The sequence below is a fragment of the Sus scrofa genome, chromosome 14, assembly GCF_000003025.6.
Source record: "Sus scrofa isolate TJ Tabasco breed Duroc chromosome 14, Sscrofa11.1, whole genome shotgun sequence".
Taxonomy (NCBI): domain Eukaryota; kingdom Metazoa; phylum Chordata; class Mammalia; order Artiodactyla; family Suidae; genus Sus; species Sus scrofa.
Window position 1 is genome coordinate 72,929,820 of NC_010456.5, and position 20,560 is coordinate 72,950,379.

At 53.1% G+C, this 20,560-nt stretch overlaps 1 protein-coding gene across 14 annotated transcripts in view; it reads left to right on the top strand.

Moving 5' to 3' along the window:
• The window catches only part of COL13A1 (collagen type XIII alpha 1 chain), a 166,314-nt gene that overhangs the window by 143,040 nt on the left and 2,714 nt on the right, over positions 1–20,560 (top strand). For 11 of the 14 annotated variants that reach the window (XM_013990414.2, XM_013990419.2, XM_013990417.2 and 8 more), the window contains 7 exons: positions 398–424; positions 1,594–1,674; positions 5,961–5,996; positions 8,166–8,219; positions 9,439–9,492; positions 10,522–10,557; positions 16,821–16,907. In XM_013990414.2, the coding sequence (XP_013845868.2) occupies positions 398–424; positions 1,594–1,674; positions 5,961–5,996; positions 8,166–8,219; positions 9,439–9,492; positions 10,522–10,557; positions 16,821–16,907 (375 nt within the window). Of the gene's footprint in view, positions 1–397; positions 425–1,593; positions 1,675–5,960; positions 5,997–8,165; positions 8,220–9,438; positions 9,493–10,521; positions 10,558–16,820; positions 16,908–17,847; positions 17,926–20,560 lie in introns of all 14 variants that reach the window. The other 3 variants (XM_013990418.2, XM_021072422.1, XM_013990416.2) reach the window with 2 other exon arrangements.

A 20,560-nucleotide genomic window follows, 5' to 3' on the forward strand; every position in this document is an offset into this window, starting at 1 on the left:
AGAAATAGTAATACTGACAGTAGCCACCATGTGTTGACACCTAACTATGTGCCAGATGCTACTCTAAGCACTTGGCACACATACACATTAATTTATTCAACTTTTGCTGTGTTCCCCTTGTGAGGTTCCAAATCTTCTCTCACGAGTCAACGATGGGGGCCACAGAGAGATTCTCGGTCATTCCCTGGCTGGGGAAGCCTGGCTCGGACCCCATCCCAGGAAGCCCCAAGTACGACGCACTCCCCCCCCTTAGCATTCCCTTCTACCTCCCCTGGGCAGGGACCCCAGGCCAGGTTCTCTACCCTAAGCCCTTGCTCTTTTGTGGTCCATGTGGACAAGGAAGTTGGCGTACCCAGAAATGGAGTTCAAAGGTGCCTTGTTTTGATTCCAAATACAGGGGCTCCAAGGCGTTCCTGGACCAAAGGTAAGAAGAGGTCACGTGACAGGGACTGGGTCAGGGGGTGGGGGAAGGGGCTGTATCAGTGAGGGCGGGAAAGCCGGAAAGTGCTTCAGAGGCAGGGGGCCCAGCTGGCCCCTTCCCTGAGCAGAATCATGTGACACTTCAGCCAGTGGAGTACAATTAGGACAGAATTAGGACACGTCCTTCCCGTGTGGCTCACAACACCCATCATTGACCCCGGGCATGCTTTAGATTTAGAATTTTCCCATCCATCAATTGCCCCTTTGGGGTGACAGGTTAGATTTTTAGCAAACGATGGCATTCTTTTCCCCATGTAACCAGCCCCAGGCCCTTCACTCACCTGAAAGTATACATGAGAGACAGAGGGTGGCACAGCACAGGAGCCCTTCCCGGGACCAAGCCCACTGGACCCTGGCCTGGATCTCCCCCAACCTCTCCCCCCCACCCCCCATGGACAAAGGGGCTGATGGCATGACAACAGCCCTTGCCTCCTGCAAGGACACTCTCCAGGGGACTCTTAGGCAGTTTCTTCTCCCAGTTAGTGGCATTTCAGGCACTTGCCAACAGGTCTCCACAGGGTCCCAGGTTTTCTGCTGTGCGATTGGTCACCCATGCCAAAGCCTGGCCTGGGACTGACCTGTGGGTTTGTCTCTAATCCTCCCATCCCTTTTCCCTCTGAGGACCTCAGGGTTACCCCAGAGATACAAGAGACTCTGTTTTTGTTTTTGTTTTTGTTTGCTTTTTAGGGCCACACCCGCAGCATATGGAGGTTCCCAGGCTAGAGGTCCAATAGGAACTACAGCTGCCGGCCTACGCCAGAGCCACAGCAACACGGGATCCAAGCCACATCTGCAACCCACACCACAGCTCACAGCAACGCAGGCTCCTTAACCCACTGATCGAGGCCAGGGATCGAACCTGAAACCTCATGGTTCCTAGTTAAGATTCGTTTCCACTGTGCCACGATGGGAACTTCAAGGAGAGTCTTAATGAGGCAGAGCCAGGCTAAGAATTCAGTGATTCCTGGAGTCCCCAGCCCCATCTCCACCTCCTCCCTCCTCTACCTCCCACCCTTCCCCACCACCCAGCCCCATCTCCAGGACCCCAGGAGGTAAGAATGAGTTGTCTGGGACGTGCCCCTCTGTGATCTCGTCCGTCTCCCTTTCCTTCAGGGGGAAGCAGGACTAGATGGAGCAAAAGGAGAAAAGGGCGTCCAGGGAGAAAAAGGAGACCGAGGTCCTCTGGGATTACCCGTAAGTACCGCGCAGCCCGGCGGGGGGTCCTGAGGAGGGGCTGGGCAGGGCCCCGGGAGAAGGCCGCTGCAAAACTCAAGCTTCGAAAGTGCTGAGCCTCTCAGGAGTTCCCGTCATGGCTCGGTGGCTAACGAATCTGACTAGGAACCATGAGGTTGTGGGTTCGATCCCTGGCCTTGCTCAGTGGGTTAAGGATCTGGCATTGCCATGAGCTGTGGTGTGGGTCGCAGACACAGCTCAAATCCCGCATGGCTGTGGCTGTGGGGTAGTCTGGTGGCTACAGCTCCAATTCAACCCCTAGCCTGGGAACCTCCATATGCCATGGGAGCAGCCCTAGAAAAAGGCAAAAAGACAAAATAAATAAATGAATAATAAAGTGCTGAGCCTCCCAGAGCTCCCTGGGGTTTTGTTTTCCCACTTGGACAAGATCGTAGCCTCTAATTCCCTTACTGAGGGCCTCCTCGGGCCAACCGTGGCCTCAGTTCTGGAGAGATGTGAATCTGAATAAGACGAGCCCCCACTCCCCACCCCAAGGAGCACCCAGCTGGGGAGCCAGAAGGAGCCTGAAAGCAGCCTTAGGCTCTACCCGTGCTCAATTGAGGCGGCAGAACTCTGCCTTTATGGGAACCAAGCTTGGAGGACTTGGGAGCAATGGGACAGTGGAGCAGTCTCCATCTCTCTCTTGCTCTCCCAGGGGGACCCCAAGAGAGCCCCTGCTTTCTGCTCTTAAGCACTGGCCACAGCAGAAAAGCTTGCAAAAAGATCCTGCAGTCCCAGCAGGCTAAGACCATTTAAATCCCGGTTGCCTGAGGTCTCTGATCTCAGCCTGCTCAGGGCTGGAGGCCCGGGTCCGGGCCGGGGCTGCGGGAAGGCATCTGGCTCTCCAGATGTGGAGCCTGGATTGGGCGAATTCATCTGCCCCAAGCTCCAGCGGCTGGCCTCGTCCCTGCCTCTCCTGTCTCCAGGTGAGCACATCCCACCAGCCCCAGGCTCCATCCTCCCTCACACCCCAGTGAGGGTTCATTTCTCAAGATCCAGAAGGGACTTTAGGATTCCATGTAATCATTTTACTGATGGGTCCAGAGAAGAAAGTGCATCACTTGAGGTCATATATGAAGTCGATGGCCTGGCTGAGCCCAAGGCTGCACCTCTCCTGGGGCCACAGCCTTGCAAAGGGCTCTTTCCAGCCACTGGGGCTTCCCCTGTCCTGGGCACAAGGCCAATTCTTCCCCAGGAAGCTGTAAAAAGCCAGGGAGAGGGGGGATGGAAAGCCCAATTACCCCAGTTTGACAGAGCTTGAAGGTCTGGTTAATGTAATCGCAGCGACCAAACAGCAAGAGCAAAAAGTATGATTGCACCTCATTAGCTCATCAAATGTAGGAATATTTAAGGAGTGAACTTGCTTGACAGACCACAGTAAACTGATGACTTTAGCAGACATTTTCCCATGTCTTGAGCTCTGTCCCAAATGATTAAGTACTTTTTACTATTAAAGAGCCTGCCTGCACCCCCACCCCCATGCCCCATCCCCAACCACAAACCTCTCCTTGTCCACCTTCTTGGCCCCAACAACGCTGGTGAACAATGGAGAATTCAGACAGGGGTTGAAATGAAAATAGCATAGAGACCAAACAGGCAATATAAACAAAGAAAGTGCCAGAGGCAAGACAAAGTACCCAGTCTCTCTTTAATTTTTCAACTTTTTGATGGAAATATGGGTACAGAGAAGTACTGTGGCTAGCTTAAGAAAACAGCAGGCAAGTAATATTCATAAAGGGCAACTAGCATAGACCTCAGAGAGACAATAAGGAGTAGTGGGGACTATGGTACACTGGAGACCATGGTCCCTTCTTAAGGGAACAGCCCTTCTCAGTTCAGCTGACTGTTACCTTAAGGGAATGAGGGTCCAGTGTTTCTGCATATTCTGATGTGTCTAAGGAAGCTAGACATCTGGCATTTAGTGATATCGCCTCATTTTCTAGTTTTAAACCAAATTGTTTGCAATACTACAGACCATACAAAATATGTCAGTGGCCCACATATGGCCCCCAAATCTCCAGTTCATGCCCTCTTCTCTAGACCTCTCAAGGGTACTCGGTATTAGAGTTCCCTTGTGGTGTAACAGGTTAAGGATCTGACGTCACTGCAGCAGCTCCGGTTGCTGCCATGGCGTGGGTTCAGTCTCCAGCCCAGAACCTCCATATGCTGTAGGCACAGCCAAAAATAAAAATAAAAAGATAACTCAGTATTAATGCTGTATGAATAAAGTCTCTGGATCTTTAGTTAAGTTCTTGTTTTAGGCTTCACCTCAGTGTTTTATTTCATAGAGTAAGCAGCCAATTTTTCCAGGCATATCCTATTGAGTTCCTTCTGTCTGCCCTGCAAAAGTGGTTCTCAGGGCTGGAATCACCTGGAGATTTTCAAGCATGCTATGACCCAGGACTCCCTCTTGGAGATTCTGTTTGAATTAGGGTGGGGTGGGGCCCAGGTATCTGTATTATTGAACATCACCCCAGGGGGCTGGCTATGTAGCTGAGGTGGAGAACCAGGCTATGTGCAAGATCCTTCTCAGAATTACATGATCCTAAAACTAAGAACCAAGGCCCTGTAGGATTCTGCTACCCAACTCTCTTCTCCTCAGAGGAAGCAGCTTCCAGCCTCCCTTTCCTGGGGTTATTCCCCCACCTTTAAAATCTTGAAGCCTTGGACTTCCCATCGTGGCTCAGCGGTTAACAAATCCGACTTGCATCCATGAGGTTGCAGGTTCGATCCCTGGCCTCACTCAGTGGGTTAAAGATCCAGCATTGCCGTGAGCTGTAGTGTAGGTCACAGATGTGGCTCAGATCCCCTGTTGCTGTGGCTGTGGTGTAGGCCAGCAGCTACAGCTCTGATTAGACCCCTAGCCTAGGAACCTCCGTATGCTGAGGGTGCAGCCCTAGAAAAGACAAAAAGACAAAAAAAAAAAAAAAAAAAAAAAAAAAAAAAATCCTGAAGCCTTGTCTTATTCCTAAGGCTCAGTTGAAAGGAGTTTTCAAGAACTAAGTCCTATGAGTTCCCTTTGTGGTTCAGTGGGTTAAGAACCCAACACAGTGCCCATGAGCATGAGGGTTCAATCCCTGGTCTTGCTTGGTGAGTTAAGGATCCAGCGCTGCCCTGAGCTGTGGCACAGGTCGCAGATGCATCTCAGATCTGGCGCTGCTGTGGCTGTGGCATAGGCCAGCAGCTGCGGTTCTGATTTAGCCCTTAGCCTGGGAATTCCCATCTGCTGTGGGTGTGGCCATAGAAAAAAAAAAAAAAAAGAACTCTGTCCTTACTGGCCTAGAGTGTCCCCGTTGCTTTCTCCCTAGTTGTCATATTGGAATCATTAAATAACTTTACCTCTGTTCCCCTAGGTAGGTTATAAGGGTAGCATGTAGCCCAGCCCTGGAGCAAGAGCTCTAATTCCCACTGTATATCACTGGATGCTGCAGAGTGAGTGGGTCTGAATAGCACCCCACCTGCCAGCCAGTTTATGCCAGCCAGTTTATTCCAGGGGATACGTGACCTTAGACCTCTGTCCCAGTCTGCTGCCCCAAAAGCCATTTTTGGTAAAAGAGCCTTTGTCTGGGATCATATGAATGGATTTAGTTTCTGTTAAGCTTTGCAAACTGTCAAGTGTCAGAGGAATGTCAGGCACCATTAGTATCATCATTCAAGGCCCAACTCCTCCCACCTGGCTTAAGCTGAAGTGGGCCAGCTTCTACCCAGGTTTCAAAGCTGGCTGCTGTCATTCAATGCTGAGCCTCCTGGGGTCCCCCTCAAGAGGTATGGAAAAAGGCCAGGAAGACCACCCTCCCCTGGCCCCCTGCCATGTAGGCATGTGTCCCACTCGTAAGACTGGTCCTGGGAAGGAAGCACTAGCTCTGGTTCCAGGCACCTCTCTGTGAATTTACTGTCTGTATCTCTTTCCCCGGAGCACCGAAACCCCTGGGAGAGGGGTTTCTGAGGGAGGAGCAAAGGAGGGAGGGGAGCAGGGGGGGCAGAGCATCAGAATGGCCTCCCGCATGGACCACCACCTGCCTGCACAGCAGCCGGCCGCACGGCACTCAGTGTCTCCATGTTTTTGTTGGTTTTCATGTGAATACATTACCTGTCCTCCCAAGCTTATTTCTCCCGTTTTGTTTGATTACCAGCGTGTATGTCTGTCCAGAGTCACTGCTTCACTCACCTCTTCCCTCCCTGGTCCCTTTTTCTCCCTCCCATTTCTCCCTTCCCCTTCTTTTGGTCAAACTGTTCCCTTTGTCCAGGGAGCTTCAGGTTTGGACGGCAGGCCTGGGCCACCGGTGAGTGTCACTTCTCCATTACCCCTCAACCCACCCCGCCCCTCCCCTGGCCTGTAATCCCTTTCATCTGTCCTGCTGTGGCCTCATTTTCTTCAGCGAATCATGCCTTATCCCACCAGCGACACCAGAAAGTACCACGTGTGCTCAGGTCAGAAGTGCTTCTTCAGGACTCTTGACCAAAGATGACTGAACTTTATCTAAACTTCCCTGTCCCCAGTATGCACGCAGGGCCCTCACATCTTAATTTCCAAACCACTGGATGTGGGATGGGAGGCTGCTCCAGCGGCTAAGACTTTGTGCCTAGAGGAATGCTGAGTTCAGCGTGGGAGCCCAGCCCTAGGGGTTTGGGCCATGCATGACTCGTCCCCACCAAACACAACAGTGTCTGTATGTACCTGTCATGCTGTGTTGTCTTCATGCTGTGAGCTCTGTCCATCTCCTGTCTGCCCACAAGGGCTTCCTAGTCCCGTGCAGCCACCAGTCCGGTGTGTATGTGGGTGGGGACAGCACTGATGACAGGTGTAGCGTTTAGGAGAACCTAGGCCAGTCCCAGATCCGTGTTCTGAAAGCATGTTACAATTGCCCCTTTCACCTCCCGTGGCACCACAGCTGCCCTCCACCGTAGGCCCCTTCTTTCCGTCTTCCTCGTACCTAGCACACCTCTCCCAGGTGGCCAGTCAGGGCTGGCGGGATCATCATATCTGGAAGGAGAGAACTCAACTACGTACTCTATTCACTTTGCACAGAGGGGAGCAATGCATAGCCATATATTCTGTCCCCTTTGACCTGAGGGGTTTTTTCTTATAACATCAATATCGCAACTTAAAGGAAAATTTTTATAGGAACCATGACCCTACCCTGCCCATACCAACATCCTTGGGCCCTTCCTAGATGTCAGGCCGAGCAACAGAGGCATGACATACATTCTTCCATTCTAATCTGGCAGCGGCCTCATGCTGTCATTCCCATTTAACAGGTGGGAAAGTGGACCTTAGAGAGGCCAAGAATCTTCTCTAGCATTGCAGAGTTTATAGGCCTTTGAGGCAGGATGTGAAGCTGGGCCACTGACTCCAGAGTGCTGTTCCAACACTCGGTCACAGAGGGCCACAGTTCCCTTCTTCCCTCAAAGGGGGCAGTAAGAATGTCTTATTGCTCTCTTTATTTTATTTTATTTTATTTTATTTTATTTTTTTCATGTAAAATAAATCAGCCTTTCCCTACTTGCTCCTGCCCCGCTTATCACAGCTATGCCCGGAGCACCACTGGGAACTGCCCATGATCCCACGCCCACGTCCTCATGCTCTGAGCAAGACACGTAACCTCCAAGCCAGAGCAATAGGAAGCGCTGAAATAGAGACTCCATCCAGGCGGGCTGTAAATTAGGAACCTGGAGAAGATGCTTGATTATGCCATGGCATAAACAAAAATAAAAATAAAATAAATAAATTATGCCATGGCAAGCCCCGCCCTGTCTCTAAGCTGCGCTGGTCTCAGCACTCCAGCTTCCCCCTGGGCTGTGGCCCCTGAGTCGGGAGTGCCTGTGACACACCTCCCTGCCTGGCCGGTGGCAGCAGACACCGGAAGCATATGAATCCACACTCCAATCCAACCTGTTCCTGAGGGCCTGGGATGGGGACAGACGACCGGGCCAGAGGCTGAAAGCCAGGGTCAGGGCCTCCAAGGGGGTGGGGAGGGGGGGAGCAGTGGCTGAATGACCTCCCACGCCTGCCTCTGTGTGCATCTGCATTGGTCTCTGTGGCATGAAGCCCCTCCCGCTGCATGTAGAGCTGCGTCAGTGAAGGGGTGCCAGCTCCCCAGCCCCCCACCCCTGGGATGGTGACGACTCCCTCCCAAGCGCTTCTGGGAGCCAACTCAGCGACTGTTCTCCTGCCGTTTTCAGCCTTGGCAAGCTTGGTTGTGAAGCAAAAAGGTTTCTTTCCTCAAATCTGGCTCTGAGGCAGGGGGGAGGCGCTCTCTCCCCGAGGCCCCCAAACCCAAACAGGAACGTGGCCCAGTCGAATGACTGCCCTGAACAAGCCTGGCCTCGCCAACCCTGAAAACTGGGCCTCTGGACCTTGCTCATCTCCAGGCATCGGGCGGGGCTCCCCCAACCCCCCCCACCCTACCCCACCTCAGGCCCCTCACCTCTGCTTTCTCTCACCTCCCCAGGGTACTCCAGGACCAATTGGAGTTCCAGGCCCAGCGGGACCAAAGGGAGAGAGGGTGAGTGCTCAGTGAGTGGGGATCCTGGGCCACCGGACGAGGGGACCTTCTGCTCATCCCAGCCCCAGTGCCTGCCACCAACATGGTCACCGCGTGCGCCCAGCAGCCTCAGCCCCCATCCGTTCCTCCCAGACCCAGCAAGCGCCTCACCCCTGTCTTCTCTTGATGACCCTCCCAGTCCGTGGGGGAGCAGACAGGCCTGGGGGCTCATGTTGTGGCTACAAGTGGGCAGAGGCTGGGGAAGCGACTGTTCTCCTGCCATCCTCCACTCAGCTTCCGGTCACCTGGCATCAGTCAGAGGTGATTGGCAAGGCCCCAGGCCCTGCTGTCCCCAGACACACCTAATGTCTGCAGTGATTTAGGGAGACAGCATGGAACAGAGTGCCAGCTGGGGTTAGAACTCCTGGGAGCCATCAAGCAGCCAGGAGATGAGTGTGTCAGGCTGGCTCCCTTGGTCATGTCTCCCCGAACCCCAGCCAGTGTGGTGGGAATGTGCTGGGTGGAGGCAGGAAAGCTCCTGCACCAGCTCTTCCCAGCTCTCCCACACCCTCGGGGCCTGAGATCGCCAGAGAGCTGGCTGGGGCGCTGGACCCCTGAGTCGGCATCTGCTGGGCTCTCCACTGCAGGACTGGCTCTCCACCCCCTACCCCGACCTAGTCTGCCCACCTTGCTGACCCTGCCCACCTAGTCTGCCCACCTTGCTGACCCTGCCCTGAAGAAGGTGCTGTCCCTCTCGTGCTCAGCCATGCGGTTGGGGGACGGGAGTCTGGGGAGCTGCTGGAGAGATACTTGGGCATCTCAGAGCTCACCAGACATTTGGGGGACCATGACGACAGCTGGGAGGGGGTGACAATTGCAGCATCAGAGAGAAATCACAGCTCTCTTTCTCTTCCCTTCTTTCCCCACCTCCGGGGTCCATGCCCGGGTCCTGCTCCTCGCTCACCTTCCCTGCTTCAGCCAACACCCCCGGACCCTGCCCAGTCCTTCCTGGGGGCCTGGGAGCAGGCCCTGTGGAGGGAGGGTGAGGGGCTCCCAGCCCCCTCCTCAGGGCAGAGTCCATAGCAGTCACCACCCCCGTCCACCCAGCCTTTGCTTCCTGGGGCTCTTTCTTCAAAGAGACTGGAAAGTGTTCCCAGGTTTCATATGAAAACAAAAAATGATTCACGGAAGGTTGTTACCACGTCGAGGAAGACTCATGTGTCCCTTCTCCTGTTTTCAGGGCAGCAAAGGTGACCCTGGAATGACAGGACCAACGGGAGCAGCAGGGCTTCCTGTAAGTTTCATGGGCTCAGTGGTTCCTCTCCACCTACCCCTGTCCCTCGACAGAAGCACTGTCAAAACAGGACCCAGAGCCTGGGGCAAAAAACTCTAGGACCAAGCGAGACTTTTCATTTCTCTGACAGAGGAAGCAGCCAGCACCCGCTGGCCCACTCTCTAGAGCTTCCCTGCTGGGCACTGACCGGGGCAAACCCAAGGACCCTCCAGCCCCTGTTAGGGAGCCAGAGCCTCAGCCGTGTGGACCATCAGCCGGGATGTTTAGCAAACACAGATGAGCGCCTTCTACCACAGGCCTCTGTGTTCAGTGCAGCGGGGACCTCACAGATGAATGTGCTATGGCCCCTGCCCTCAAGGAGAGACAGAGTCAAGTTCATGTCACTAATCAATCCAGGAGAGGCTTCCTGAGCCAGGCAGCTTTCCCAGGGGACTGGCTGTCCATTTGCAGATTTCTCCATGCTTGGTTATAGACGTTGGCTGCCCACGAGAGCTAGGACTTTGGTTTCTTGAAGGTCGTACCATTGTTCGTGGGTTCCATGCCCGGCTGAGCTTTGGCCAAGTAGGCACCTCTGGCCAGTCTTTGCCTTGAGCCCAATTCCCAGCTAAAGACAAGGGGAGCAGCCTGCACCTTGAAAAGAGGGGCTCAGGAGCTCTGGAATCATTCTTCCAGCCAGAAGTTGGCGCAAGAGTCACACGAACACCTGCCCTTCCAGGAGAGGGGAGGAGTCTGTGCCTAGACTGTGTCCTTGGCCTGAGCCAACTAGAACTCAGCCACAGGCCAGGGCATTGGCTCAGAAGGAGAAAACCAGAACTATCAGGCTTTACTTTACCCATAACTCATTCTCTGTCTCCAGGTCAAGGCCCTTGAGCAGGGTTCTCCTTTGTCCCCCTTCTGTAAAATGGGGGTGATTAAACCTGTCTCTGGTGAATGAGGCACCAGGGAAGAGCTTTATGAGCCTGGAAGGAAGGTGTCTGGGCAGCCTGGGCTTTCTCATTAAGGTGTCTTGGCTTCTCTGATTTACTGCAGGGTTTACATGGACCACCCGGGGACAAAGGAAACCGGGTAAGTCTGCAGTCTCGCCCTTGGCTCTGGCTACTGCTGTCTTTCTGGTGAGGTGGAATGACCAACTGGGGATTCGTGATGCAACATGGAAATACAATTTTTCCTGATAAATCAGGCTAAGTTAAAAGGCTTTATGGCAAGGGGCTTAATCTTTGGCACACAGGGAGCCTGGGACCTAATCCTGAAACTGAAGCACATAAAAGTTTCCACATGGAAAGGGGAGGCCGAATCCCAGGGCGGCCATCAGATTAGATGGCCATCAGGTCACAGGAGGCACATGCCAGGCTCTCTCCACGCTGCCCGGATGACGGGCCCCTAAGTGATATTTTTATACCTGTTGTTGCTGGGTCCTAGCCTTCCAACCCTTAGTGTCACTCAGCATCTCAGGCCACTGGTGAGAGAGAAAAATCAATCCGGGTTCCAAGAACAAGCAGACAGCTGGTATATGCAGCCAAACCTCTTAAAAACTATTCCAGCCATTACTGCTCTTGGAAAGAGTCAGCAGGACTGATACAAATTGTGCCTTCTCAGGCCCCTGCTCACCCTTCGTTTTCTCCCATCTTCCATGGGACACAGTTACTGATGTCCATGGCACCCACAGCCACCTGAGGGCACATAGCACCTGACACCTTGGGCCCAGCAGGCACCAAGGGATGACCTTTGTGTCTTTTCTAAAACGTCCCATCCTCTGCCTCATCACAGAGGTTCTCAGTGGCTTGCACGTCCCCTGGGAGCCGGAGAGCATCTTCTAGGGGGAATAATAGCCAAGGAGCTTCGAGGTAGAGGAGGAGTGGGAAGAACAAATGAATAAACAAGGCCCGGAACTATGATAACATGTTCTGAGTTCCCTTGAGAGTTAGAGCAGGTGGCTTCCAGAACCCAGGTCTTCCAGCTGATGTGGAGCACCAACAGCCGTGTTCCTGAATTGACGTGCCAGCAGCTGTACGTTTATAATGGGCATCAGTGCCAGTCTCTTCAGTTGAACACTTCCACGTTCCTAAGTCCTCCCTTCTGGCAGCTGGTCAAGAGCAATCCGTTTGTCCCATATATTCCATGAACAAGATGGAGCAGGCCGAGCCACCCCCAGCAGACTGTGCATGGGAAGCTCAAGTCTAGAAACCACTAGAATAAACAGACCTACTTCCAGGAGTTCCCTTGTGGCGCAGTGGTTAATGAACCTGACTAGGATCCATGGGGATGTAGGTTCAATCCCTGGCCTCACTTAGTGGGTTAAGGATCCAGAGTTGCCATGAGCTGTGGTGTAGGTCGCAGACGTGGCTCGGATCTGGTGTTGCTGTGGCTGTGGCTTATGTAGGCCAGCTCCGATTAGACCCTTAGCCTGGGAACTTCCATGTGCCGCAGGTGCAGCCTTAAAAGGACAAAAAACAAAACAAAACCAAAAAAGCAGACATTACTTCCAGAAATGTGCCAGCCTGGGAAGCCCACCTTCATTACTGCGACATCCAAGCATTTGGGCCACTAAAATAATTGGTCATTCCACCTCTCCATTTGGCATACTAACCTCCTGTCTAATTAATTGCTAAAGTGTTCTGGTTTTTTTGGTTATATTCATAACTCTTCTTAAACCTATTTCTTAAGACTTTCAGTTGGCTCGAGGCACCGGGCCATTTGAGGGCTGCAAAACCAGTCCTTCCAATGGCGAGTGGCAGTGACTGTGTTGCCCTAGAGGGGGAGGCAGGGCAGGCAAATGCCCTTGTCACAGATGGAGGGGAGGTGGGAGGCTGGTGGCTCTGATGCTTAAAGGACCAAGGTCATTGAATGAGCCATTGAGGCCCCATGATTTGGTGGGAAAATATTTCTTCTCCACTTCCCCCTTCCCACCTCTAAATGAGCAATATGTCACTGGGTAAAAGTCAAGTCCAGAAAATGGGCAAGTTGCATGCTTTCCTTTGAGTGCACCGAAAAAAGCCAATCGACGAATTCCAAAGGGCAGGTTTCCAAATCAAGGACCAGCCTGTTCTTCCACCCAAGAGCTCTGACTCTCATTTTGCCAGAATGTCTTAGAAAAGTGCCCCCGGAGTTCCCATCATGGCTCAATGGAAATGAATCCGACTAGTATCCATGAGATTGCGAGTTCAACCCCTGGCCTCCCTCAACGGGTTAAGGATCTGGCGTTGCCGTGAGCTGTGGTGTAGGTCGAAGGCGCAGCTTGGATCCTGCATTGCTGTGGTTATGGTGTAGGTTGGCAGCTACAATTCCCATTCAACCCCTAGCCTGGGAACTTCCATATGCCACAGGTACAGCCCTAAAAAGCAAAAAAAAAAAGAAGAAGAAAGAAAGTCCCCTTATACCTCACGTCCTCTTTCAGACCTCTTTATACCAACAGCCGTAACAGGACTTTTGAGGGCAGAGATGAGGGCTTGCTAATGCAGAAAGGTCCAAGCAGAGTCAGCGCTTTACCGTGATCAGTTTTTTCTGGTGCTTGGAAGCTCAGAATGTTGACGCTTTGGTCAAGGTCAAAACCCAGAAGTGCTTGGACGTCATTCTGATTGGCAGTTTCGTTGTTGCTTGTGGAGGTGAAGCTGATGATGTTCAAAGCCCCCATACCCACCAGGTGTGTAAGGGGGGGGCTCTCAAAATTTGTCCCACGTTCCACCTGGGGGACCTTATCAGAAAGGCTTGGCCTAGTGGACCACTTTCTGTTATCCTGTCTTCCAGTGAATGGAGACACAGCCTTAAAATGATGCTTCTCTGAGGGCCGCCAGAGGACAGTCTTGTGGCCTCTTTCCCACTCATGGAAGGAGAAGGTCCTCATGGTTGTGGGCAAGGCCCAGAGCCCAAGACAGGCAGTTGTCTAAGGGGACACACATGCCAGGAGAGTCTGTCCTTGTCACTGGGGGCATTCTCCTTGTCCCTTAAGAGCTAGCTCTGTGTGTTTGGCACAGGAGCCAATTTTAGGATGAAAAGGTCCATCAAAGAGTTCCTGTTGTAGCTCAGAGGTAACAAACCTGACCAGTATCCATGAGGAAGTGGGTTCAATCCCAGGCCTCACTCAGCGGGTTAAGGATCCGGTGTTGCCACAAGCTGTGGCGTAGGTCACAGACTCGGCTTGGATCTGACATTACTGTGGCTGTGGCTGTAGCTGGCAGCTGTAGCTCTGATTCGGCCCCTAGCCCAGGAACTTCCATATGCCCCAGGTACAGCCCTAAAAAACAAAACAAAACAAAAAAAGAAAAAAAAAGGGTCCATCAAAGGATAAAGGGTGGTATGAATTTGGAAATTTGGGCATCAGAAAAATTGGGTGCTACTGTGGAGCTGCCTGCAAGCCAGCCAACTGAAAGGTCTGAGGGCATGCAGTGAGGCTACTGTCACTCTCTGAGATGTGCCATCAGGTGCGTGTGTGTGAGCATGGGCGCGTGCACGTGTGTGCATCTGTGTGTGTGTGCGTGCACGCATGCTTATGCCTGTGTGTCTTGCTTCCTGGCCTCCTTACCTCTCCCTCCTCTGCTCTCGGCCTAGGCCTGCTTCTTCCTTCCTTTCCTCCATCGATGCTTCTCCCTCTAGAAACCTTTGCCCATTATAATAATCCCAAAGCCCTCATCCTTTCCTTCCCACTCCCCTAGCTTCAATTTATTTCCTCCATAATCAGTTTTGTCCATTCATTTATGTTGTTAAGAAACCTCTACTGCTTTACTCTCTTTGTCCCTCTCTGGTACCAGCTAGAAGCCCCTTTCTTTGAGCCAGAGCCCCCTTTCATGTCACTCTCTGGGGGATGGGAACAGGGAGGATGCGAGCGAAGTTACTCTTGAAGTAACAGTCCATCCCCTAGTCCCCACAGGCACATCATCAGCACCTGCGAGCCCATTGTCCTCGGAAGCGTCACTCCCCCTCTGAACGCAGGGGACCGTGCTCGCTTTTGCACCGGCCTGACCCAAAGAGAATAAGGGCCCACATTCCTGAGAAGGTTTCCCCAGGCCTCCTCCCTCCAGACAACTAGTGGTTTTGCTTGTCCACTGTCGGCAGATTAATGGGGCTGTGATTTCCTCATTGGTGGGCGTAGCTTAGACCCAATGCGATGGCACCGAATATGCATCTATATGTTTCCTCTTCAACACATTTCATTTTCTAAGTAAGCATTTGCCTTTTAGAAAACTCACTTAGAACCAGGCATTGGCAATTGCAGGCAACCTCTGGATCAAGAAGTGGGTCATTTCTGGAGTTCCCGTTGTGGGCCAGCGGGTTAAGAACCCAACTAATATCCATGAAGATGGGGGTTCAATCCATGGCCTCGCTCAGTGGGTTAAGGATCCAGCATGGCCGTGACCTGTGATGTAGGACACAGACATGGCTCAGATCTTGCGTTGCTGTGGCTGTAGCATAGGTCAGCAGCTGCAGCTCCGATTCAACCCCCTAGCCTGGGAACTTCCCTATGCCACAGGTATGGCCCTAAAAAGGAAAGGAAAAAAAAAGTGGGTCATTTCCAAAGTCCTGGAGGAGCATCAGAAGTATTCTTATCAACTGCCTCCCTCTGAGGACCCCTGCAGCCTTCCACTGCAGGAACACGGCAGACACACCAGACCACCTCTGGGCTCCTACACAGGCTGATAGGGAGTAACCATCATTACTGCTGCCATAAGGAAGCAGCTATCATTGAGTGCGTACCATACACCAGTATTAAGCACTAAATGTGCACAAAGACCTCACCACAAAGTTTTGAGGAAGGCGTGATTATCCACATTTTACAGATGAAGAAACGAGGCTCAGAGAGGTTAAGTTCCCAAAATCACATGGCCAACAAGAGGCAAATCCCGCTCTGGCTCCAAGCCTTTGCCCTAATCAGGGCGCCCAACCCAAAAGGTCTCATCACACCTGAGTAACACGGTGGAAGCTCCCAAGCATTAGACGACCTGTATTTCCAGAGAGGAGGGGAGTTCCCAGGAAGACCCCCCAGGGCCACACTTGGCCCCTATTAAGGAAACCCAACATATGAAAACCCAAATTCAAATCTATTGCAAAGAATTCCCCATGGCCCTTCTTTAAATGAACAGTGACCCTGACACATACAAAGTAGGGTTCAATTTAGAAAGCTATTTAATGAAGCTTTTGGGAGCTCCCTTTGTAGTGCAGAGGAAATGATTCTGACGAGTATCCGTGAGAATGTGAGTTCGATCCCTGGCCTCACTCAGTGGATTGGGGATCTGGCATTGCCATGAGCTATGGTGTAGGTCACAGACGCAGCTTGGATCCCGCGTTGCTGTGGCTGTGGCTGTGGCTGTGGCTGGCAGCTGTGGCTCCAATTTGACCCCTAGCCTGGGAACTGCCATATGCTGAGAGTGCGGCCCTGAGAGAGAGAGAGAGAGAAAGAGAGAGAGAGAGAGAGAGAAAGAAAAAGAAAGATGTTTAACGAAGATTTCCAGAAACAAATGAAATCCTTGGACCCGCATATCTGTAGACAAATAGCTGCTCGTGACTTCAGACCAGGAGGGACACATGTAAAATGGAAGAACCCAGCTGAGAACCAGGAACTGCAATTCCCTGCAATTGCCAATGCCTGGTTCCCAGCTGTGCCACCTAAAAACTCTGGACACACACATACACACGTGCACTTATACCTCCACATATAAGCACCCACATGTATACACACACACAAGCTCACAGACCCACATGCACAACCATATATGTGCACACGCCCACATGCCCTGCTCACATACCCATGCACACACACACCCCAGGGCTCTAAGCAAAATCACCTCGCTTCCTAATAGAATATCAAAGGGATGAAAACCAACTGGGTCAGGCCAGAGCCTTTCACAAATGGACCCTCAAGAGTTCTCTTGTGTCGCGGCAGGTTAAGGATCCAGCTTTGTCCCTGCAGGGGCTTGGATTGCTGCTGTGGTGTGGGTTTGATCCCTGGCCGAGGAACTTCTACATGCCGAGGGCACGGCCGAGAAAATGGACCCTCAGAGAGAGGGAAGGGGGTCCCCCTTTTTATTGTAGATGCACTCGGGGCTCAGAATTAACAAAACTGGCCACCAGTATCATCCACCGGCCTTTTGTCCCTCCACCAGCTCAGTCCTACTGCTCCCGGCCCCCTCCCCAGCTGCCTTCGTCAAATTCTCAGGTTCTTGGAGGGGTAGGATGGGAACTGACCCCTAATCCTATTGGAGAGAATATCCTGATTGAGAATCTATTTTTCCCTCTTTCATTTCTTTTTTTCTCTTTCTGTCTCTATCCTTAACACATGAATGATCCTAAAGTTTTGATGTTATTTTTTTTTTCTTGGACTAAACCATTATTTACAGGGGGAAAGGGGGAAGAAAGGCTCTAGAGGGCCTAAGGGGGATAAGGGAGACCAAGGAGCGCCTGGATTAGATGCCCCCTGTCCATTGGTATGTTTCCTTCTATCACGTGGTTGTTCTGGGTGTTTCCTTGAGGTTTGCAAGCTGGAAACAAAGAAGGCAAATACCCTAAGATGAAAACCAAATGACTCCCTGATGCCCACCAAAACCTATCTGTTCATATGGCGGGGGAAATTCTGCTGCTGTGGGTGTTACCCACAAACCACAGCTGCACGTGATTCCCGCTAGATCCCTTCCCTTTGAAGATACCGCACAATTGATGTGTGGAAATGGAGACACCAGGAGGAGAGGGATTGGGGAGCAGGCCTTGGCTCTTAGCTCCAGGATGCCAGGGTGGCCTTTATGAAATCCCCCCTCACCCCAAAATTTGCCTTCCTTGTTTTGTGGCCACCTATGTGGCCAGCAGTTCAAGCCATCTGAATCCCCACATGGTCAGGATGCAGGACATCAGGGGGAGCTTCTCCTGAGGGCCACCCATGCCCCTAACTGGGCAGAACGAAGCCAGAGAGGGGGCTTTTTGCCACGGCCTCCCAACACCCACCAGCCATTCGGCTAAAACCTATACAGCTGCAGACTGATATCAGTAGACAGACACCCCCAGGAAGCCTTCCCAAGCCAGCCCATGGGGAATGATTTGTAGCACATCTGCCGGGCTTCTCAAGTGTCTCCTCCACCCCTCTGGAGGTCCTGAAATGATGATCCTCTCAAATGGAAGTTCTTTTGCTCCAAGTGAGCCTCTAATTGGAGAGAGGGCTGGATGCACACATCCCAACGCTCCACTCTCCCGAGAAGCCGAGGAGAGCCCAGAGGCTGAACTAGGGAGAAGAGAATAGACGGGGATTGGGGGCTCACTTGTAGATGCCTCGAGGGTCCTGCATCCTGGCCTGGGTAGGACAGGGCCTCTCCACTCCACCATCGGAGCTGGCCCAGCCTTGACCTCAATAATCATCGTGGTTGGTTTTGTGAACAGGGACACCGAGGTTTTAAAGGAGAGAAAGGGGAGCCGGGGTTACCAGGGCTGGACGGACTGGATGCCCCGTGCCCATTGGTATGGCATCACCCTCCTCGCCTGCATGGCCAGTCTAGGCTTCCCCACGTGTGCAGTCTGTGCCTGCGTGCCTCTCCGGCTGCCCTCCACGCTCCTGCTCCCACCATCTGGTCTCCACTTCCCTTCTCTTCCCTCTGTAGACACCAAGGGTCACCCTGCCTCGGCTGGACCTTGGGGGCTCCCGCCTCATCCCCCTCTTGCATGCAAAGTTGGCCAGGATGTTTTCTTGGCTTCCTCCTGCAGATGCTTTGAAAGGCATCCTCTTCATGTGCACCATCCCCCCACCCAAGGCCAGCCTTAGCTGCAGCGGGCCCTCCTTGCAGAGCTGCTCCTCGACGAGCCTGCCACCAGGAAGAAAACAAAGGGAAGTGGGTTCTCTGGACAGTCCTGAGGACTGTGACTTCTCCTCCCGCACACCCTGCAGTTAGTCGGATAAGCGCTGGCCAGACATTGGAACAAGATGCCTGAGTTGGCCCCACATCCCTCTCCACAGCAGCATCTCACAATTTGGCAGAGGACAGCTGGGCCTCCTTAGAAACACAGGACAGAATGAGAAGTTCTAGAACCGAAGTAGAGGAGGGGTACCCTGATTGTTCTTCCAAGATAGATCTGGGATCTCTGCCCCAGTGACACCCCCAGAACCCCAGGGCGGTCCAAGATGAGGATGCTAGGAACCCTCAAGGGTTCATCCTATTTGCTCAAGTCCCAGGAGACACTACGAGACCCTCCCTTCCTTGGGTTCCTCTTCTTTAGGTAGTTCACCATGGAAAAGTCTGGAAGAGCATAGAAAGGCCGGGGATATAGTTAAGCAAGTGAAGGGAGGGGGCAGGATGGGAGGGAAGACATTTAGGACCCACTCCCAAGCGCGTCCCACCTAAGCGGCAGCAGTTCTGGCCCCGCGGGGCCCAGTCCCACTCCAGGCAGGACATTCTCGGCTTCTACATTGGCCCTTTCCACCTGCAGAACATGGCAGGGGATGCAGGACATGGCACTTCATTCCAAGGCAGCTGGCTCAAAAGCTTCCTGCTCTCCGAAATTCCCCAAGGAGGTTTGGAGCTTAGGGAGCTGTTTTCATAGCAGCGATTGCTCATCAGATGAGAATTCCCAGCCTCACATCCCCACCCCAGGGTCACCCAGAAATAATCTTTGGACAAAAGAGAAAAAGTTAGAAAATATGCTGTGTGACCTTGACAGGTGACCACAGAGGTCCTTGAAGGGACTTTCTAGGACCAGCATGTACAATAAAAGAAGAGGCAGAGCAGCATGCTCTCACCCTCCCACCCCTGCATCTCCACCTCCCCAACCCCACCTCTTGAACCACCCCCCCCCAGCATGCAGCACACATGTGCACCTTTCTCAGCCATGAGATCTCCTGCGCCCTTCACAGCATCCCCATTAATCAGCAGCGGGATGTCCCCTCTGCCACGTGTCTTGCCACCATCTGAACACTTGAATTCTGCTGGCTGCAGCCCTGGCCTCTCTGCTCCTCACTCACACACTCCGCCTGCCCAGCCCTCCTCTATCCCCACTGCCACCACCATCCACGTGCCAATGGGAATGCCGCTGTGGCCCGCGGAGGCTCCTCTCCCTTCCAGAGCCCGTGTGAAGTGTCGCGTTGTGGCAGGCTGGGGAAGGGGACAGAAGTCCTCTTGGGACCTGCCTCCCCCAGCAGACCCCTACCCCCGCCTCAATCCAGAAGGGATGATGAAAGCCATCATGATGTGACCTTTAATGCAGACTGGCATGTTCTCCAATAACCTGTGTCCTCTGCCCATTTGTTTTGCGGTGAAAATGTCTAGGGCTCCCTTTCTTGTTTGTCATTGTTGCTGTCTGCCCTGTCTCCCACACCCTGGTACTGTGGGCGGGGGCGGGGGGAGGGGGGCCGGGGGGGGAGCTATTGATCAAGATTTTCAGTACAAGGTAACTAGACTTCTGCCCTGAAGGCAGGACTGGCTGTTTGCCAGATCCCGGGTGAACTGTTTTAGGTGCCTGTCATGGGTGGGTGAGTAGGTCCATGGTACGCAGGGTCCCATTCAACCCCTGCGGGGGCTGACCACCTGCTCCGGTCCCTAAAACCCTGTGTTCATTTCTTTCTCTGCCCTGGAGGCTGGCGTTTTAGAATCTGGGCTGCAACCCTAATTGACTTGAGCTAAGAACCAGATCTTTGCCCTGGTTCAGCCTCCCGCTCCCCACCTGCCTCTCGGCCATTTCTGGCTTCCCCCATAGCGTGCCAGAGCAGCCAGGATATCGGGCCGAGAAGACTTGGGACATCCTGAGGCCACTGGTGCTCTGTGGGTGCCCCTGCAAAGGGGGCAAGTGGCACCTAGTGGATTCCCATCCTGCCAGTGCCTCCTCAGGTCCCAGCAACAGCTAAGGCTGTGCCAGGAACCCTGCCTCCTTGCTGAGAGCACCCCAGGCCCACTGGTGCAATGCCTGCAAAGTCACCCCCCACCACCAACAACACCCCCCACCCCACCCAACCCACCCCCCCGCCTTACTGATTACCAGATGGGAACTGCCTGGATGTCCTCCTCCAGCTGCTAAGGAAGAGAGAAAAATCAGACAATGGGAGAGGTGGGGAGCTGCCTTTTCATAGAGCCACACCCTCCCCAGGTTGTACAGAGGAGAAAACGGA